The sequence below is a fragment of the Leptopilina heterotoma genome, unplaced genomic scaffold (genome assembly GCF_015476425.1).
Source record: "Leptopilina heterotoma isolate Lh14 unplaced genomic scaffold, ASM1547642v1 Lhet_11, whole genome shotgun sequence".
NCBI lineage: Eukaryota > Metazoa > Arthropoda > Insecta > Hymenoptera > Figitidae > Leptopilina > Leptopilina heterotoma.
The window spans coordinates 3,896,989-3,918,624 of NW_025110829.1; the positions used below are offsets into that span (position 1 = coordinate 3,896,989).

Sequence of the window (21,636 nt, forward strand, 5' to 3'; positions counted from 1 at the left end):
GCGCCAATTGCATTATTAGAATTTTGAATTAATATTAGAAAATCGTAGAACTTGTCCACCAAGCAGAGCACATTTGCGGTTCCCGCCAGAAACAACTATCAGCGCCATCTTCATAAGTCATACTCGCCATATTCCTGTCGTATTGTCAAAGTGAGTAACGTTTTTTTGTCAATTTTAGAAATATTTTCTGCTGAAAATTGTGTAAAAGTAGTATGTTCGATAAGAAAACAATATGTTTAACAAGAAATAACAAAAGAGGTAATAAATAAAACTATTTACAATAATATTTTGTAACGAAATTTGTCATTTCAAGTCATTTACTTTCTTTGCAGTATCATCAAAGAATTACGTATTAAATATCCTTTTTTTTTTCTTTTGCAGTTATTCCCAGGATGGAATTTTCTTTCAGTGTCCAAAAGAGTCATCTTCAAGATTCATTTATTTACCAGGATGGTAATGCAGATAAAAAGGATCGACAGGATGGTTTCAAAGAGGCAAAACGACGGAATATAGTAAAGATCTTCACTCAAATTTTCCATTTAAAAAAAATTTATTTTAACTGTGAAAAAATTATTTTCATTCATGGTAAAATTGATATTTTTCATGCCTCAGAAGGCAATATGTATGTTTTTTTAAATATATTATTATTAGGTTATGTGCGTGTCATTTTTTAGCGTACACGTTTTTGTTTAGAAATGTAAAAACATTTTTTGGCGTAAAAATAAGTTCAGGGTGTCCAGATGCCTTGAAAACCTTGAAAATACCTTGAATTTTATGACAAAACCTTGAAAAATTAAAATTCTTAAAAATGAGATTTATTTCCTTGATGTTTTAAGTTGAATTCTTGTCAATGTTTCAATTATCTTTAGGAATAAATATAAAAATTCTTCGCCGAAATTCAATTATATTTCAGGATCTTCAATAAAATTAATTGCAAAATACAATTATTTTCATAAATAACAATATTCATCACGAGAATTTCATTATTTTAAAAATTAATTAAATTTTTCGTAGAAATTCAATTATTTTCAAAAAATCTAAACAAAAATTATGGTCAACATTTTAATTATTTTTATAAATAAATAACAATAATCTTCGACAAAGTTCAATTATTTTGAGAATTTTTAATAAAATTCAGTGCAAAATCCAATTATTTTCATAAATAATAGTATTCATCACAAGAATTCAAATATTTTCAAGAATTTCAATAAAAATCATGGCAAAAGTTCAACTATTTTCAAAACTTTTTCTCATTTCGATAGTTTTCAATATTCTACTATTTGAATAAAATTTCACCAAAATTAAAAAAGTTTTATTATTTTAATTTGTTTTTAAAAAATCACATTTTATTTCAATTTTTATAGATATTTATTCTGTTCTCTAAATTTAAATTAGTTAAAAATAATTAATTTGATAATAAAAAAATCAGTCACCAATTCAAACATATTATGTAAATAAATTTAAAAAAATTATGGAGTTAATAGAAATATTGTGAAATTCGACTGAAAATATGTAATGAAATTTCTTAAAGAGTTTCATTAGAAACTTTTCAACAAATTGAATTTTCAAAGTATTTTAATTTAATAATTGAATTTTATAAAGAGTCATATTCTAATATGTATTCATGTTTCTAAGGGCGAAGATTAATAACTTAAATTTTTATTAGTTAATTTAAAAAATATACATATACTTAAAATTGTTTAATAAAATTGAACCTTCGCAAATTTTTTTTAAATCTGAAAAATAAGATTGTTGTAATTTTTCAATTCTATTGTTTCAGGATAAATGAATTTTTCTAAACAAATAATTGAAAATTTTTGAAATTTCTTTACATTTTTTGAAAAATAATTGAATTCTTTTAAAGAATTTCATTTAAATTTTTTGAAAATAATCAAGGAAAGTTAGTGACCGTAATTATAATGTGATTTTTAAAATTTAAAGTCCCTCTAACAGTTTTAAATAAATTTTTTGCTTCCAAAAATTATATTATTGTATTATTATATTCAATAATTATAATTATTGAAATTCTCTTAAATTTTTATAATTTAAAATTTCTGAATGTTCAAATAAATGATATTTATTTATTTCTTGAGCAAATTAAATGTTTATTACTTATTAAGTAAATAATTAATTATTGCTGCTTATTATTTTCAAAAATTTTAATAAAATTCTTCACAAGAATTAAATTATTTTCATAAATAATAGCATTCTTTAGAAGGATTCAATTACTTTTAAAAATAGTAAAATTCTTTGCAGAAATTCAATTATTATCAATATAATTTTAATATAATTAAAAAAACATATTTTCAATTATAATTATAAAGAGAGAAGATTATTTTTAAAAAATTGAAAAAATTCTTTTTTTAATTCAATTATTTTCCAAATTTTCAATTAAAAATATTGAAAAAAACAATATTTTCAAAAAATTTAAAGATTTATTTATGTTCGAAATCCAATTTAAATTTAAATTTGATAAGAAAAAAAACGGGGAAAAATTAGGATATAGCCGGGAAATAACCGGGAATTTTGTTGAACGCAGAACAAAAATATAGTAGACACCCTGAATTATGGAGACGCATGCTTATTCCCGAAATCTTTTTTGACCAAATAGTTATTTGATTCAAAACTACTTAACTTAAAATTCACATAATATGCACATTATTAGACATAAATTTCATTGTACACAAAACCCATTTAACATAAATATCATTTGTCATAGAATTCATTAAACAGAAATATTATGTTACATAAAACTCAGATAACTTAATTCCCATTTGACATACACTACCGTCCACGAGTATCAGGACGATTACACGCGACTCTATGAAAAAATATGCCATCACTTTTTCAATCATATCTCGGAAATTAAAGGAGTTACAAAAAAAAACTTAAATACGGTTAGAAAGCTGATTAAATTTTACGTAAAATAAGCTGTCTTTGAAGTCATTTCGTTGATTATTTTTTAAGTTGTAGAGTGAGAAAGAAATAAAAAAAATTATCAAATTTTCTCATTTTTGTCTCTTGACTTCAACTTTTTCAAAAATCTAGTAAAATTTAGATAAAATTTTTCTAAAAACACAGAAATCTTCGTTAAAATTTCAGCCCTTAAAATAAGCCTTCGAAAATTAAAAAAGGTTAATCCGTCTTCGATATATCATTAAAAATGTTAAGCCGTGTTTCGACCAATTAGTGCATTGAAATTCAACTCTGACAACTCGATTCTGGCTTCGCGTGGCTGCGAATGGAAGAGAAAACGGACGGATTCATGCAGGGGAATAATAAATAATGATGTTGCACGAGTAATATAAAGAAACTCAAAAGTTTATCGTTCTCCCGCGTGGATTCGTCCCTGCTTTCTCTCTCATTCGCAGCCGCGCGAAGCCAGAATCGAGTTGTCAGAGTTGAATTTCAATGCACCAATCGGTCGAAACACGGCTTCACACTTTTAATGATAAATCGAAGACGGATTAACCTTTTTTAATTTTCGAAGGCTTATTTTAAAGCTGAAATTCTAACGAAGATTTCTGTGTTTTTAGAAAAATTTTATCTAAATTTTACTAGATTTTTGAAAAAGTTGAAGTTAAGAGACAAAAATGAGAAAATTTGATAATTTTTTTTATTTCTTTCTCACTCTACAACTCGAAAAATAGCTAACGAAATGACTTCAAAGACGGCTTATTTTACGTAAAATTTAATCAGCTTTCTAACCATATTTAGGTTTTTTTTGTAACTCCTTTTATTTACGAGATATTATTGAAAAAGTGATGACATGTTTTTTCATAGAGTCGCGTGTAATCGTCCTGATACTCGTGGACGGTAGTGTAAAAATTATGTAACATAAATTTCTATTGACATAAAAATCATTTAACATAAATTTCTTTTGACATAAAATTCATTTAACGTAAATTTTATTTGTTATAAAATTCATTTGACATCAATTTCATTTGGCATAAATGCCATTTAAAGTAATTCTCATTTGACATAAATATCATTAGACATAAAATAAGCTTGACATAAATTTCATTTGACGTGAATATCATTTAACATAATTATTATTTAATGTAAAATTAAATTCATATAAATTTCATTTAGCATAAATTCCATTTAACATAATTCTCATTTGGCATAAAATTTACTTGACATAAATTTCATTTGGTATAAATCCCATTTAACATAATTTTCATTTGATATAAAGTTCATTTGTCATAAAAGTCATTTGACATAAATCAGATTTGACATAAAAGTCATTTAACAAAATTCTCATTTGACATAAAAATCATTTTACACAAATTACTTTTTACATAACAATATCGGCGCGAATTTTAAAAGTAAACAATTAGATTCGCCAATTTTGAAATTCGCGCGCCTATATATTTCCATGTCAAATGATCTTTATGTAAAATAAAATCTATGACAACTGAATTTTATGTCAAATGAGAATTATGTGTAATGAGTTATCCGTCAAATGAAATTTATATCAAGTGAACTTTATGTCAAATGAAAATTATGTTAAATGGGATTTATACCGAATGAAATTTATGTCAAGTAAATTTTATGCCAAATGAGAATTATGTTAAATGGAATTTATGCTAAATGAAATTTATATAAATTTAATTTTACGTTAAATAATAATTATGTTAAATGATATTCACGTCAAATGAAATTTATGTCAAGCTAATTTTATGTCTAATGATATTTATGTCAAATGAGAATTACTTTAAATGACATTTATGCCAAATGAAATTGATGTCAAATGAATTTTATAACAAATAAAATTTACGTTAAATGAATTTTATGTCAAAAGAAATTTATGTTAAATGATTTTTATGTCAATAGAAATTTATGTTACATAATTTTTATGTCAAATGGGAATTAAGTTATCTGAGTTTTATGTAACATAATATTTCTGTTTAATGAATTCTATGACAAATGATATTTATGTTAAATGGTTTTTGTGTACAATGAAATTTATGTAAAATAATGTGCATATTATGTGAATTTTAAGTTAAGTAGTTTTATATCAAATAACTATTTGGTCAAAAAAGATTTCGGGAATAAGCATGCGTCTCGAATTATGTACTTCCAAAATATATAAAATTTTAGATTTTTTAGGTTATTTCTCAACATTATTTCAATATTGAGTAGAAAAAGTAGAAATTTTAGATTTATTTTATTTAAATGACATTTGGGTTATTTTGACAAAATTTTTCTAGGTATTGCTTGATGAAATGTTATAGTGCACTTATCCGGCAGAGAAATTATGGTAAACATAAATTCAAAATACGCGCCTTTCGCCATTCAGTATCTCGATTCTCAAGTATCGATATCGCTCTGCGACATACTTCACTCGGTATCATTGCGGTGGTGCTGGGATTTTTATTATTAGTGTTTTCACGTTTAGGTTAGAATAATCATATAATATAAATACGAATTTCGAAAGTGATCTAGGAATCGGAATGTCCCGTGAATGTTATAAACTTAGCAAAAGTAAAAATTGTGACACTTATGAAAATCTGACATTACCGAAAAATTTATTCTAACATTATTGTGAAAAGAACATTTTTCGTTTATAATTTTTGACATACGTTTATATGTTTCGTGTTTATTTACGTGTCGTTTAAGTTTTTAGTTTAATTTCGTGACACTGTGACAATTTTTCAAGAAATTAATTGTTTTTATTATTAACAAAAAAAAAGTGAAAATATGGCTAGTGGAGAAGCAATGCAACATCACTCTGGAGAAGATATGAGATGGAAGAAGGATATTATTTCTCAATTAAGAGAACGAAATAGATCTCAGACTCAATGTTTTCAAGATCTTATTAGTTTACGTAAGTATATAATTAATTACTTATGCAGAATTATACATAATTATGTTTCAAGAATGATTACAATTTTCTAATTCTCATATTTTTCGTTTTATTTTGTATTTCTCAATACTAATGTACGTGTTATATATGTCAATAATGTTTTTGTTTTGTAAAAAAATAGAATTGATTGTTTTATGATAATATCAAGTAAGTATTTAATATTTTTTTATATTTTCTGACTGAAAATAAATAAATTTGTTCTGTTAAAAAAACTGGTTATTGGTTTAGAAGTCTTAGGAAATTTTAATTAATGTAATTAATGTAATTTGCTTTTGATTATTTAATATTTATAATTTTTTTACTATAAATTATAATTAATATAATAATTACTAATTAATATCTTTTTCTTTATTTATAAAAAAATTTATTCATATTTTACATGGTAGATCTTAATTTTAATTTTAAAAATACTTTTTTTTACTATTGTCCTAATTTTTTTGGTATGTTTTTAGATAATCGACTCTTTGAGAGTGCCAACACATTGAGAGGCGAGAATATACAATTATCTATAAGAAATGAAAAGCTGTGTCGAGAAATTGCAGTGGGTGGAAGTACTGGAGCAGGTACAAATGTCGAAGCACGTTTATTGGCACAAGCTGAAGAATTGGCAACTTTACACAGGAGACGAGGAGAACATACACAACAAATAGTAGATCTCAATAATAAATTGCAAGTTCTTCAAAAAGAACTTCAAACTAAAGAAACAAGGTAATAGTATTTTATTTTTTCATAACATTCATATAATTTAAACAAGAAATTTATAAATTAAAAAATAAACTTTTTATTTAAAGTAAATATATTTTTCTAATTATAGGTACTTTTTATTAAATATTCAAATATTTCTAAAATAATTAAAATTTATTTTATATGACGTATTTTTCAATTCGTCATCAAAATTATATATTAAATAATTTGTATTAATAAAAATGGAAAAATTTAGTCTTGCAGAAACTATGGAATTTAACAATACGTTGCGTCTTGATATTTCAAAGTACGTAATGAAGGAGAAGGAATTGGAAAATATCAATCAAACTCTGAAAGACGAACATCAAGCTTTACAACTTGCTTTCGCCTCTTTGGAAGAAAAACTCAGGAAAGCTCAGGTTTGCTTTTAGTTAATCTATTTTAATTCTTCTCCATTATTCAATATTTTAAATCTGAAAGAATTAAAGTACGTAACAAATTATTTCTAAGAAACTTTTTTCTAAATTTAAATAATAGTTTCAGTTTCATGTATGAGCGATTCCATGTCAAGTGATCAAGGTGGAAAAAAATTTTTCTCCAATCGTGCCTAAACTTGGGGCTTTTGTAGTACTAGTGGATAGTGATTTTTGGTTAAAATATTTTTTAATTTAGTCAAATATTTTCCGAGGGGGAGGGGATGAAAGTTTTGGGTTTTTCGGTACAATGCTTATTTTGATAATTTTTTACTCTTAAACAATGAAACATAAAAATTTGTCCGAGTACAGTTTCGAAAGGATTTTTCATGCTCTTTCGATTGGAAACAAGCATTTTAAAAAAAAATTTTTTTTGGACCAAAAAAAATCAAAATTAAAAATAAATTTTAATTTTTGGGGGGGAAGGATACGATTTTTTTTTTTTTTTAAACGAAAGCTGAGGTTTTTTTCCTAAAAGAACATATATATGCAAAAGTTGGACTAGAATGTTTAAACACTGAAGAAAAGATATTTCTACCAAATGGAGCCAAAAACCGGGTTTTGAGCACTCCGATCAGCAGAAATCTCTTTTTTTCAATGTTTAAACATTCTAGTCCCACTTTTGCATATATATGTTCTTTTAGGAAAAAACCTCAGCTTTCGTTTAAAAAAAAAAAAAAAAAAAAAAAAAAAAAAAAAAAAAAAAAAAAAAAAAAAAATCGTATCCTTTCCCCCCAAAAATTAAAATTTATTTTTAATTTTGATTTTTTTAGGTCAAAAATTTTTTTTTTTTGAAAATGCTTATTTCCAATCGAAAGAGCATGAAAAAACCTTTCGAAACTGTACTCGGACAAATTTTCATGTTTAAATGTTTAAGAGTAAAAAATTATCAAAATAAACATTGCACCGTAAGACCTCTTGATCACTCGACGTGGAATCGCTCGTATTCAAGTTGCACCTCTAAAAGAATTGTTTCGAACTTTTTTTTCCTAACCTTGTCATATTTTGTTTTATACATTTTTTATTTATGGTCCATCATATGCAATGAAATTTAAACACAATTTATAATCAGCCAATATTGATAAAGTGTAAATGATTATTATTTTATTGCAAATGTTTTGTATTTTAAATAAAAAATTCGTTAAAGAAAAGTATTGCGAGATTACGAAAAAGAATGCAGTTTGGTTGCTTTAGAGGGTCAATTAATAAATATACACTACCGTCGGGAATTATCGGTACGGCTGCACACGCACGGCCTAAAAACATGCCAATCTTTAAATCTCGATTTCTTTGTAAATGCAAATGTCAGAAAATTAACAAATATACCATTCGAAAGATTATTAAATTCTACGATTAATGGTACATAACTGAAAATTTTAATAATTTATACAAAGATTGCAGCAATTGACAAATTTGACAAAAAAATTTTAAAAATAAAATTTTTTTGGAAATTTTTTCAACCCCTGCACATTTTCTAAAAATTGTAGAAAAAATTTGAAACTTATATAGGTGTAATCATTCAAGTCGCATCTTTAATTTAAGACCACAAGAGTTTAAGAATCTTATTCGGTTCGTGAGATATCATTATAAACGTCGGAGCATGTTTTTTGACAAATGCATTGAGTTAGTCGATTTTGAACGGTTTTTGGCTGAAAATGCTCGGCCGTTTATAATGATATCTCGATAACCGATTAAAATTTTTTAACTTTTTTGGTCTTAAATTAAAGATGAGACTTGAATGATTACACCTATATAAGTTTCAAATTTTTTCTACAATTTTTAAAAAATGTGCAGGGGTTCAAAAAATTTCCGAAAAAATTTTATTTTTTAATTTTTTTTGTCAAATTTGCCGATTGCTGCTAATTTTGTATACATTATTAAAATTTTCAGTTATGTATCATTAATCGCAGAATTTAATAATCTTTCGAATGGTATATTTGTTAATTTTCTGACATTTGTATTTACAAAAAAATCGTGATTTAAAGATTGGTATGTTTTTGGGCCGTGCGCGTGCAGCCGTACCGATAATTCCCGACGGTAGTGTATAAATATAGTATTAAACTGTAATTTTAAATAATTTAAAAATTAGTCTTTCATAAGGTTGAAGTCCGCAACGTTTTTAAGATAATAAATTGTAATTTTAAATATTTAAAAAATTAGTCTGAGTACTAGAGATATTCTTTCAGTTTTTAAATACAGTAATTTTTATCAGCCTGAAGTCCGCAACATTTTTAAATACGAAAACAAAAAAATAAAGTGACGATTTATTTCATTTTGGTTTCAAATTCATGTTATTGTTCAAAAATTTTCTTTTAAATAACAATTATTAAGTAATTTTAATTTCTAAAAAATTTGAAGATTAGAGATCAATTTAACTTGAAAAAAATGTATTCTTTGATTTTTTGTTTTTAATAAATAATAACGTTGCGGACTTCAGTCTAGTGTAAATAACATTGAATACGTATTGTTAAAAAAATTGAATTTTAAAAAGAAAAAAAGGAAATATAATTATTAACAACTTTTAGGAAGAAAATCGTCAATTGGTGGAGCGTTTAATTAAATATAAAGCCAAAGATGCAGATAAAATGAATGAAGAAAATGATAATTTCTTGAAGTAAGTAGAAAATCAATGAATGTTGTTTCAAGTACTATGTGTTAGTGACTTTTTGTCAATATCGTGTTATCGTCATTGACGTTTAGGATTTTCTACTCACAACCTTCGAAGTTACACAGATTTATGGAAATTGACAGTTCAAAGAAAATGAATTTGCTTCATAAGCGTTTCTTCCGATACGTCCCAATATTTCCTTTATGTTGCAAAGCTTAATTAGATTGTCACGTCAATTTTAGTTATTTGAAAAGCAAACTGATTCTAGTTGCTGGGTGGTAGTTTTCTCGTGTTACTAATTCTGCATGGTAATTTATTTCTTGAAATAATGGGTTTCTGATAAGGAAATTACCAATACAGATATTTTTTAATTATTTTAATTAATTTTTTTATACAAAGTTATTTAAATTATTTATTTACAAAATTATATTTACAAATATTTTTGTTGGTCATCGTAATTATTTTTCTGGTTTATAATTATTTAATTGCTTTTATCTTTATCTATTTCCTTATAGCTATTTTTAGATTATCAATTATTTAAGTTAGTTATTTTCATTTATTTAATTTCAGTAATTTTGAATTATTTAATTTAAATTCTTTCTAGAAATTCAATTGCAGCTATTTTTAGCTGTTTGATAATTTCGGTTATTTTTAGATATTTCCTTATGGGTATTTTATGAGTTCTCGTTTAGACCTAATCTTAAGGGAGAATATAGGGTTGGTATTTTTAACTTTTGAATGAATTACTTTTTAATCATTTATAGCTCGTGATTTTCAAAATAGAATTGGGATAAGTTTCGTAAGTACGGTTGTAAATACCACATAGAGAGCATAACTTTAGTTTGCATGTTTGTAATACATAGTTCGAATAATAGCTATTTTCCCGGAAAAGAAATAGTTTAACTAATACTTATTTACCCTTCGTTTTAAAACCAATTATTTCCAATGGTAACGATTTAAAATTTATTTTACCCACTCATTTTTCTTATAAATAATAGCTTTTTTTATTTTTTTGTTGAAAAGTTTACACTATTTTAATTTCAATACTTAAATAATTTACAAATTGGTTTGTAACTTATGAATTTTATTTTCTTATAATGTTCTTATTATTTTGATTTTAATAACGAATTAAATAATTAATAAAATAAATTAAAAAGAAATAGTTAATTAATTAAACTACTAATTTAATACTCTTTAAAATTTATTTGACTTTGTTTATTAATTACTTCAGTAAAAATCACACCGTTTATGATTAACATTTAAAAAAAAATTTCTCTCAAGCGTAAAATTATACAATTTTTGTTTTAAAAAATAGTTTTTAAATAACTGATCGAGTGATATGTAAAACATTATTTAAACAAAAATTTATATAAACAAATTTTTTTTAAAATTGTTGATTATAAACGTGAATTTTACCAACGTTGTTAATTAATTCTATTTTTAGATTTTCTAAATACTTTGTCTCCAATTTTTTAATTTTTTTTCTGTCGTTTGTTTTATACCATTTTGGTTTCCACTTTTCAAAATTCATAAAATTTTGTATATTTTTATCTAATTTTATCAAAATGAATAGTTAAGAAAAATTACAGAATTATAATTTCTTAATTAATTTTGAACTATTAATTAGATTGGTAGGTAATAATTAGCGTTAATTAAACATTTTACATTCTTCAGAATTGCTGGTCGTTAAAATTCGAAAATGATAAAATAATAATTTGTCAATGTAAAAGTGAAATAAAACAATTAAAGTTGGTGATTAGATTTAAGATAATTTGAACATTATGAAAAGTAAATTTTTCGGTGACATAATTGATTGCATCCTGTAAATTAATATCTAATTTTTCCCCACGTGAGTCGCCTTAGGTTATTATAAAATTTTAGTATTTCACTGTTTAGCTAAATTCTATCCTCTAATATTAGAAGCATGGCTGAATACAAAGAAAAGAACATTTCACTAGAGCTTGCTGCTCTAGCTACTTCACACTGCCTGACATTTTCGTTTCAGTGAGAGTTTTACCAGCCCGACAGCCTTTTTGATGCATACCATTTCAAAGTTTGGGTAAGTTTGACGAAGTGACAAAATTTTATTGAATTGAAATGTCATGCTTAATGCTAAAATAGCTTTTGGGCTGGTCAGCAAAATATACACGTTTTTTATTTATTTTTTTTTCCACTGGAGACCCATTTAGGATTGATTTTTCGCAGAGGAAAAGAGATAATGTATATATTACAATTTTTATTAACATGTGTATTAACAAAAATGTGTTGATAAATTAAAAGCAGGTCTGTTTTATTTATATTTTATGATTACATTGAAAACTTAGAAAAAATTATAATTGATTTTTTGTTACACTCTAATAGAATTTTTTTAATTCGAATGTAAATATTGATAATTTAACAGTCTGCTTTTTATAAGTTCTGTAAATTATTTTTATTTTTGCATGTTTTATTTGCCTGATTAATAATTGTATAATATTCTTTAAATATTTAAATAATTTTACTTTCAGTTATAAAAAAAGTAAAATTTTCCGATTAAAAGGAAATGAAAAAGAATGATTTATGAAAGTTTATTTTTATAATGAAAAATAAAAGTTTTTTGAAGTAATTTTACAGAGGTATATTTATTTTTTAAATATTTACTTGATTTTAAAGTTGAAAAAATTTACAATAAAAATCAATATTGTGTATAATATTTTACATACAGGAAAAATATTTAATAATTTAAATAGATGAAAGAAGCAAGTGTTTCGATTTGTAAAAAAATAAGCTTTCAGTTTGCATGAAAAAAATAACATTCTGATAGGTGAAGGATTGAGTAATTATTAGTTTTTGTAAATAATGAGGTACTTCTAAAGAAACGCATGCAATTGACAACTTCACGAAGTGAAATTTGTGTGTCTTCTAATAGGATTAAGAATAGTTATTTAAAAAAGTGTTTTTAGGATAATTTGATTTTTTTATGTCACTGACAATTGGAAAATTATAATAACTTTGTGGTTTCAGATTGAAAAGAAATATTTACTATGTACTTTTAACAAGTTTTTGTAACTTATTATGTAATGTATGTAATGTATATTAATAATTATTATAATAATTATGTAATGTAAAATATATTATTTTTTTTGCTTTTGTATGTAATTTAATAACAATTGTAAAATTTACCTGCTATCGAACTACAATTTGAGGCCTGCAAATGCATTTGAGCAATGTCAGCAAATTTATAATAATTATAATAACAATTATTATTAATGTTCTATGTATAAGCTCAAGAAATTGCTGCTTTTTTGCAGAATTGTAAAATTTTGGAAAAAATTGCTATACCACAAACAACGTAGAATTGTTACAATATTTCTACCAACATAATTGTATATTTACAATATTAAGTTAATTTAATTTTTAAAATAATTTGTAGCAAATAACATTTTCTTGTTATTTTGCATTACATTATTATTTAAAAAAAAATGAGAATAATTTTGAAAATAACTGGACAACTTTATTTGAAAAAGGAAAAGTCTTAAAATATTTTTCTTTTAGAAATTTTCACTCCGATAAATTATTGATTCGACAAAAATTGATTGAAAATTACAAAGTATTTTCTGTAATAAATTTCTACATACTAAATTATTTGTTGCGTGTTAAAAGAAAGGTGACACTTTGTAGTTTTATTTTCGTTCTGGAAAACTATACAATAGTATTTTTAAATTTTCTTATTCAATAATAATGATTTTTTCCACTTCTAAGTCCAGATATATTCTTTTTGTTTTAATAATTTTAAAATTGCTTGACTCATGAATTGGTTTTTTATTTCTATAATACACATGTATAAGAATATTTTTGATTGATTTATAGGTTTTTGTTTAATTCTTTTCTATTCTTGTTGTACTAATTTTGCTTGATATTTCACAGGAAGAGGCAAGCAAAAATGCAGAAGGAATTAGAGGATGCAGCACGTGATACAAGACCAGTTAGTCCTGATCGACTAAGTGTCAAAGAAGGAATTGTTAGTCTTCCCACCGCAGTTCCCACCAACGTCTCCATCAAATTTGTACGTTAATGAATTTCTGATAGCTTCTAATTAATCTTAATTGTCAATTTTTCAAAAAGAAAATTATTGGCTATATATACATATATATATGTCGTAGGCAACTAGAAGAATCCGGCATTAAGCTTAATTCCTAGGCAATAAGCTTACTGCCGGCAATTAGACGAATACACGACAAAATCGTTCAGATTTGTCTATTTGCCTAGGCAGTAAGCTTAATGCCCGGCAGTAAGCTTATTGCCCGATGAAGATTCGGCAATTAGACGAATCACATTAGAATCCATTTGCAGTGCACAAACGTCCTATAAAAAATTAATTAAAAACAATAATAATGATAATAATAATAATAATGATAATAATATTCCTTGACTCATATAAATAATTCTCGACTAAAATAAATATTGCTTGAGTCAAATAAACATTTCTTAACTGAAATAAATCATTCTGGACAGAATTAAATATTTCTTGGGTAAAAAAAATATTTCTTGAGTCTAATAAACATTTCTTGGATCAATTAAATAATTCTGGACAGAATTAAATATTTTTTGAGTAAAAAAAATATTTCCTGAGTCAAATAAATAATTTATATTTTCCTAAGAAATATTTTTTTTCATCCAAGAATTATTTCTTTTTGAGTCAAAAAATATTTATTAGACTCAAGAAATATTTCTCAATGATAACAAATATTTATAAGAGTCAAGAAGCATTTATTTGAGTCAAGAAATATTTATTTAAATCAAACAATCTCTATTTGACTCAATAAATATTTATTTCACTAAAGGAATATTTTAGTCAAAAATTGTTTGATAGACTTAAACAAAATTTATTTTAGTCGAGAAATATTTTTCTTTATGCAAAAGTAAAAAAATTATTTATTTGACTCAGGAGATATTTTTTTTACTCAAGAAATATTTAATTCTGTCCAGAATTATTTAATTGATCCAAGAAATGTTTATTAGACTCAAGAAATATTTTTTTTACCCAAGAAATATTTAATTCTGTCCAGAATGATTTATTATTATTATTGTTTTTAATTAATTTTTTATAGGACGTTTGTGCACTGCAAATGGATTCTAATGTGATTCGTCTAATTGCCGAATCTTCATCGGGCAATAAGCTTACTGCCGGGCATTAAGCTTACTGTCTAGGCAAATAGACAAATCTGAACGATTTTGTCGTGTATTCGTCTAATTGCCGGCAGTAAGCTTATTGCCTAGGAATTAAGCTTAATGCCGGATTCTTCTAGTTGCCTACGACATATATATTTTTCAAAAAGTAAAGTAGTAGTAAAATTGATAAATTTTAAGTCTATTTTATTGATTATAGACTTTTTGCAGACTGAATCTAAATATCAAAAAAATATTTACTACCTTTTCTTTGTATTTTAAGTTGTAAAAACAAAATTAGATTTATTGATAAAATCTAAATGTGATTTTTGTAATTTCGTTGGAATTTGTAAACATTTGTAAAACTTTAACGAAATTGCTGTTGATTTTCTGTGATATTTTCTATGGTACAATTTTTGCGAGAAGAAATGTAATTTTTGAAGAAAAGAGAAGAGTAATTTTCGTATTTATTAAATTACGTTCAAAAATTCATATAAAAATATTAATTATTTTTTTACTTTATATTTTTTTATAATTCTGCTTTCAAAAGAGAAAAAAATTTACAAAATAAGAAGCCAGTAATTTTCTTTGAATAATTATAAATTTATTTATTCTATTTCGTTTATAAATACTTTTAAATATTGTTCAATAAAGTCACTATTTTTGCAAATAATTACATTCATAATATTGAACGTAAAAAGAATTCTATTATCTTTGAATGTAAATACAATTCTACAAACTTGAACTTCAGAGAAAATTGTCGAAAATTCCAAAAATACCTACGTATTATAACATTTTCAAAATTGATGTTTCAAGGTTTGTTTAAAATTAATTGTTATATACAGGGAAAGTTTATTTACTTATATACGACACGTCAAAACTGTTTATTAACTGTTTTAAATTCGTTCTATTTTCAAGAATAAAAATAAGTAGTTTCAATTGCCGATTAGTTTAAGTTGTTCTGTACATTATTTTGTAATGTGTCGTTAATTTATCGGCGAATGTGAATGTATAATCTGAATTAAATCACAAGTCGTCTACAATAAATATAATTATATGTTGCATATTATTTTCATCGATATAGGTTTAAAATTAATAGGTAACAATTTTCGAAAATTTTGAAATATTTAAAAAATAGTTATATTTATAATCTCATAATATAAGTTTTTATAAAACTGTTATTGATTCTAGATTTTAAGAATTTTTCTTAAGAAATATTGCCTTTAAATATGTTATTTATTTATAACTAAACTGTGCAACTAAAGTTTCAAAGAAATTTATTTTGTAAATAGACCAGTTTTATAGACACATACTACTGACGCTTGAAATTTAAAATAGTAATTAGCTAGCATACCTTTAAAAAGAACTTTATTCCGTTTCTTACATCAATTAAAAAGTCAAGTTTATTAGTTGAGTTAAATTCTACTTTTAAAAATGAAAATTTGTATTTCTGCACAATTTGTTTAACGATAACTTTAAATATATTTTTTTGAATGGTACGTATTTTATTGTTTAAATTATTATTTGGTATTGAAAATTTTTGTTTTTCTTAGAATGAGTGAGTTTTATAGAAACTAAATTTTCATTTCATAATTAATATTATGTTTGTTTTAATTTAGTTTTCATAATAACCTATTTAGTTTGTCATAAAAATGCACGAAAATATGTATTCAAAGCGGAATCTAATTATTTATTTAAGGATAAATATGAGAAAGTTTTTATTTAAAAAAAGATTCTGATTTGATTACTCTTTAGTAGGTGTTTTTATTAAAATATAAAGATTGAAAAATAGTTTAGTAGTTTTATGTTAATCTGAAGAATGTTAGAAATTACTTTTAGTTAATTAATTATAAATAATAAATTAATTCTAGACATTAAAATTATTTTCGATTATATATTACGAGTAGTTTATAAAATTAAATGAACTTTTTATTAATTTGTACTTTATAAGAAGGTTGAAATCACATTTACAATTTCGACGCTACGAAATAATGTCAGAATAATTTTTATATTTTCAGCAAAAATTGAAAATTTTTATAAAATTGAAATCTGTTTATTGTGTAATGGGGAATTAATTTCCCCTCCAAAAATGTGATTTTTGTAAAAGTTTTCAATATTTAGAAACTAATTTGCATGTTTCATTCATTCACAGTTTTTAATATCTAATGTTTTAAATCGTTAAATTATTTTGTGTTAATTAATCCAATCAGCAAGTACTTTAACACTTCTGAGTTGTTATTTATTATTCAATGCTAGGATTAACAATAATAATATTAATTTCAATAGTAATAGCAATAATAATAATGATAATAATTTATTATAGAAATTAGGTTTAAAGTAAACTAATCAGTCTTCTGTGATATGCAAAAAAAAAGATATATTAAGTTTTTTGCTAATGAAATCCAAAACTAGTTTCTTGTTTGGGACTCATTGGGTACTTATTTATCTTTTGGCAAGTGTGAAATGTTATACATGTAAATTTTGACATTAAGTTATAACTTGACATTAATCGTGTAAAGACTGTGCGACTTTAAGTCGTGTGGTTTAGCAACAAGTATCGTATTCCAAACTTGGCACTCTCATAATCTCAACTGTTTTACCAAAAGTTTCATAGAACATTTGCCATTAAATTAACTGTAATTTATTTTCTAAATTTACAAGCGAAGTATAACTTTAAAAAAAATGTCAGGAAACTTTTTATGATTTATATTTAAACTCTAAATAACATTAATAATTAATTTGACAAAATATTTAATAAACGGACGTAAAATTATTTAAACATTAATAATTATTATTGTTAAATAACTATATTTATACTGTTGGACAATGATAATAAAGAATTTTTAATTTTCATTTAAAGGTTTATAAATATTAAATGAAATTAATTTTTAAAATTCATTGGAAGAAATAAACAAGTTAGAGATTAAATAAGAAAACGCATAATTTCATAGTTTAATTGAATAATTAAAATTTAAATTGAGATAAGAAAGAAATGTTAATAGTATGTTTTTAAACAATGAAAGTAGGGAAATAATTGTAATAAATAATTTTTATACTGTTATATTATCATAAAATACTCGAGTTTTTATTTTCCGTTTTTTTTATCGTCAAAAAAAATTTAATAGCCGTGTAAAAGGATGACAAACGTTCGAGAGTATTTTTTTCTTGTTTTTTCGTTTGTGTTTGAAATTGAACTTTTTCTATTAATTCTCTACAATTGTGTGTAGCTGTCTAAATGTTTAATTGTACACTTTTTTTGTAAAGTTTTTACGTCGTTTATTTTGAAGGTAACAAATCTCTATTTTCCACTTTCAAAAGTAATAATGTAGTGTTTCAAGTAGTCTCGTAATAAGAATAATTTAATGTGAAGCCATTATGTTTCTTCGTATGAAAGTCGTTTACTTTGGTAGAAGTTTCATTTTCACCGTTTTATAATATAGAATAAACGCGATAAAAAGACGTAACATTTTATGTAGTGATAAAAAGTTGTATTAAAATCATCATTTATGTATTATTTGAATAATATAATTATTGAAGTGTCATAAAAGTGGATTTAATGCGTGATAGAAACTATTTTCTGTTTTTTTTAACGCTCACGCTTGTCATTTTCATTTGTGCTAGATTTTTAATATTGGCATGTGCTTTAAATACTTTTACTCAACAATAGAATTTCAAGTAATTTTAATCTTGTAGAATGCACATGATGGAGAAGTGAATGCGGTGAGATGGTCTCCTGTCGATAGAATCCTTGCAACTGGAGGTGCTGATCGAAAAGTAAAATTGTGGGACATTTCGAAAGGTAATATTTAAATCTTTCTTTTCTTAATTCTTAATAATAATTTTTCGAGAAATTGCGATTTAGAATAATTTTTACTCGTATGGTTTTGAGATTTTTGGAAACATTATCAGGGTGTCTACAAGTCATGGGAAATTATTTTAGTTCGTGGAATCATAGAAATCTCATGAAAATTCTGATCAGATTGTGAAAATTTTTGAGCGCATGAAAATTCTAAATAAATAGTTCGAATTTTTATTCAAAAAGAATATTAATTTACTGATTTTATTTATTTATAGAATTTCTGTTTTATTAAACATTTTTACTGCAGATTATCTAGTTCATCAAATCTTTATTCAGCATTATTTCTATTTAACAGAATTTATAATCATCAGAAATTCTATTTAGTAGAATTGCTCTTTAAGCGAATTTTCATTTAGCACGAAATGTCATTTAAGGGGGAGTTACACCTTTGAGGTCTCTTTTGAACCTGTTTTTCAAGAATTTTTTTAACACACAGGAATAAAGTAAACAAAATTTGGTTTCAGGGACTTTATTTGTTATGATTTGAAGTTTACAAAAATATATTTACACTTAAAAAAAGTTTAAATTTGTAGCCTATAGAGGGCGCCAAAGTTGGTCCTGTTTCTCTGCAGAGCAAATCGGTGGACAATATTTCGGTTAGACCGTTTAATCTAAAACAAAAATTCAAAGTTTTTCTGAATCTGTGATAGATTTAGCTTTAGAGTACGTAGGATATTTTAAAAATATTAATTTTTGTGAATTTGGTAGCTGTTTGAAGGAAAAAGTCGGTTTTTAGGGCTAAATTTTCTCAAAAAATCTATTGCCAAAAAAAGAAAACAAACCAAAAATAAATCCGCTACGTACTCTAAAGCATTAGTAAATGACGAACAAAAAAAACTTTGGCCGAAGTCAATCCGATCAAAACTGTTCGAGCTAGACTGTCCACCGTTTTGAAAAACGTCATTTCGAGAAAAACGCGTTTAAAGTTTTGAAAGCACTTGAAGCGCTCTTGGACACCTTTTGCAGATTTTGATTTTTTTCACATAAAATAACTTCAAAATCACTTCGCATGATATAATTTCTATTCTACACATTATAAAGTATCGTTTAAGCAAAAAAAAAAAAATCGATTTTTTTTCGAGTCAAAGGTGTAACTCCCCCTTAACAGAATTCTTAAAATGATAAATTTTCATTTGACAGCATCTTCATTAACTATAATCAAATGTTATCAAGAAAATTGTAATTGTTAAATTTTTTGATTTTTGACAAAATTTTTCTGTCATATATTTGTTTGGTTGAATGAAAGTTTTTTAAATGAAAATTTGTCATTTTAAGAATTCTACACGGAAAAATGTAAGGTGCACATGCTATAGGGGAGTATAGTCGAGGTTGGACCACTGTCTAGGTAGGCCATTCGCGTTTTTTTGTCAAGTTCACTAGCGCCACCTACGCGCATGCTTGTCGAAGCTTGTCTTAGTGGAACCTAACTTTTTGTTCAATTACATTTTCGGAGAATCGAAAATTGTGTTTTCTGTGACGTCGGTACAAAAAAAGCTCAAAAAAAGTTTTGTGCATCATGTAAAAAACCATTAATAAAAGATAAAAAACAAATTGAATCGTCAAGGTAAGTATGCAGAAAATTTGTGGGACTCATGGTTGAAAGAAAAACAAAGTAAAAAATCGAATCCCGAAACGTATTTCTTTATGGTTACAACAATTCGGTAATGTTACTTACTGTCAAGGTCGGCCACTATGTGTTTAAAATGCGCAAAGATGAGGACGAGCTACTTCATTTGCAAAAACTGCAATTCTGTATAACTCATAATATAATTGATCATCTTATTAATATTTTTATTTAATTTTATTAATATTTCAGTGCAAAATTTTTTTTTATTTATATTTATTTTTTTATATTGTTTATTTTTATTATTTTGTTATTTCATTAAATTACAAACTGTAAACAATAAAGAATCAATTTTCCGTAACTCCAAACATGTTATTTTATTTTTTAACGATTAATGCCCTTTGAATTTTAAACATGGCCGATCTTGACTGTAAGGACCAACCTGGACTACAAATTTTTTTTTTTTTAAATCTTTATAGCTTTTTCATTTTAAAACCAATCAATTTACTTTGTACAGAAAAGATGTTCCTATTAAACAGGACTTTCCAACCATATATACTTCAATTGTCCAAATTCATTTTTAAAAAAAAGTTATAAACAAAAGTGGGCCGACCTCGACTATGTTCCCCTACCTTTCAAAAAATTTATCCAACAATTAACTTCACTTCATATAAAAACAATTGGAAATAATTAGTGTGAAGTGAATTGGATATTAAATTTTTTATACAGGGATAACCAATGCACCAAAAGGTACAGATACTGTCCCAAACATTTTTTCGTGTATGGATTGGCAATTCGCACAAATAAAAATTCTGACAAATGAAGATTAGGTGAGATGAGAATTTTGTCATTTAAAAATTCGACTGAATCAAAAATTCTTTTTGAATGAGAAATCTAATTAATGAAAGTTCGGTTAAATAAATTATAAATAAATTAAATATTTGTAAGTTAAATAAATTCGGTTAAATCGGAATTCTTTTAAATAAAAATTGTGATAAATAGAAATTCTGTTAAATAAAAATACGGATCAGCGAAAGTTCGGGATAATTTAATTTCGATTAAACAGAAATTTCGTTCAGTAGATATTGTTTTATGAAAATTGTGTTAAATATAATCATAAAACAAAAAAAAATTTAAAACAAGAAATAATCTTCTATCAAATGATTTTAACAGAAATATTGTTAATTAAATAGCAAATTTTTCTTACTATTGAAATCGGAATGACACTCGGATTTTTCAATTTTATAATATTTTTACAATTTTATAAAAATGAGTAATAACAATTTTTATCAAACAATGTTTAATGTAAAAGAAAATTCAAAAATCGAGTCTCATTCCGACAGTTTCTACTAAATTGTCTATTTATGTTTCTAAAGTTCTAAACGAAATTTATTTATTTCTTCAAGTTAAAATTTTATTACAATAATATTA

At 24.5% G+C, this 21,636-nt stretch overlaps 1 protein-coding gene across 4 annotated transcripts in view; it reads left to right on the forward strand.

Moving 5' to 3' along the window:
* Nucleotides 1-9: 9 nt before the first annotated feature.
* Nucleotides 10-21,636, forward strand: part of LOC122503507 (autophagy-related protein 16-1-like) — a 180,477-nt gene continuing 158,850 nt past the window's right edge. For 3 of the 4 annotated variants that reach the window (XM_043614100.1, XM_043614079.1, XM_043614093.1), the window contains exons 1-9: nucleotides 10-150; nucleotides 382-512; nucleotides 5,214-5,830; nucleotides 6,322-6,577; nucleotides 6,810-6,972; nucleotides 9,552-9,640; nucleotides 11,640-11,693; nucleotides 13,541-13,679; nucleotides 18,476-18,581. In XM_043614100.1, coding sequence (XP_043470035.1) covers nucleotides 5,704-5,830; nucleotides 6,322-6,577; nucleotides 6,810-6,972; nucleotides 9,552-9,640; nucleotides 11,640-11,693; nucleotides 13,541-13,679; nucleotides 18,476-18,581 — 934 coding nt within the window. In that variant the 5' untranslated portion in view covers nucleotides 10-150; nucleotides 382-512; nucleotides 5,214-5,703. The remainder of the gene's footprint in view (nucleotides 151-381; nucleotides 513-5,213; nucleotides 5,831-6,321; nucleotides 6,578-6,809; nucleotides 6,973-9,551; nucleotides 9,641-11,639; nucleotides 11,694-13,540; nucleotides 13,680-18,475; nucleotides 18,582-21,636) is intronic. The other variant, XM_043614086.1, reaches the window with a different exon arrangement.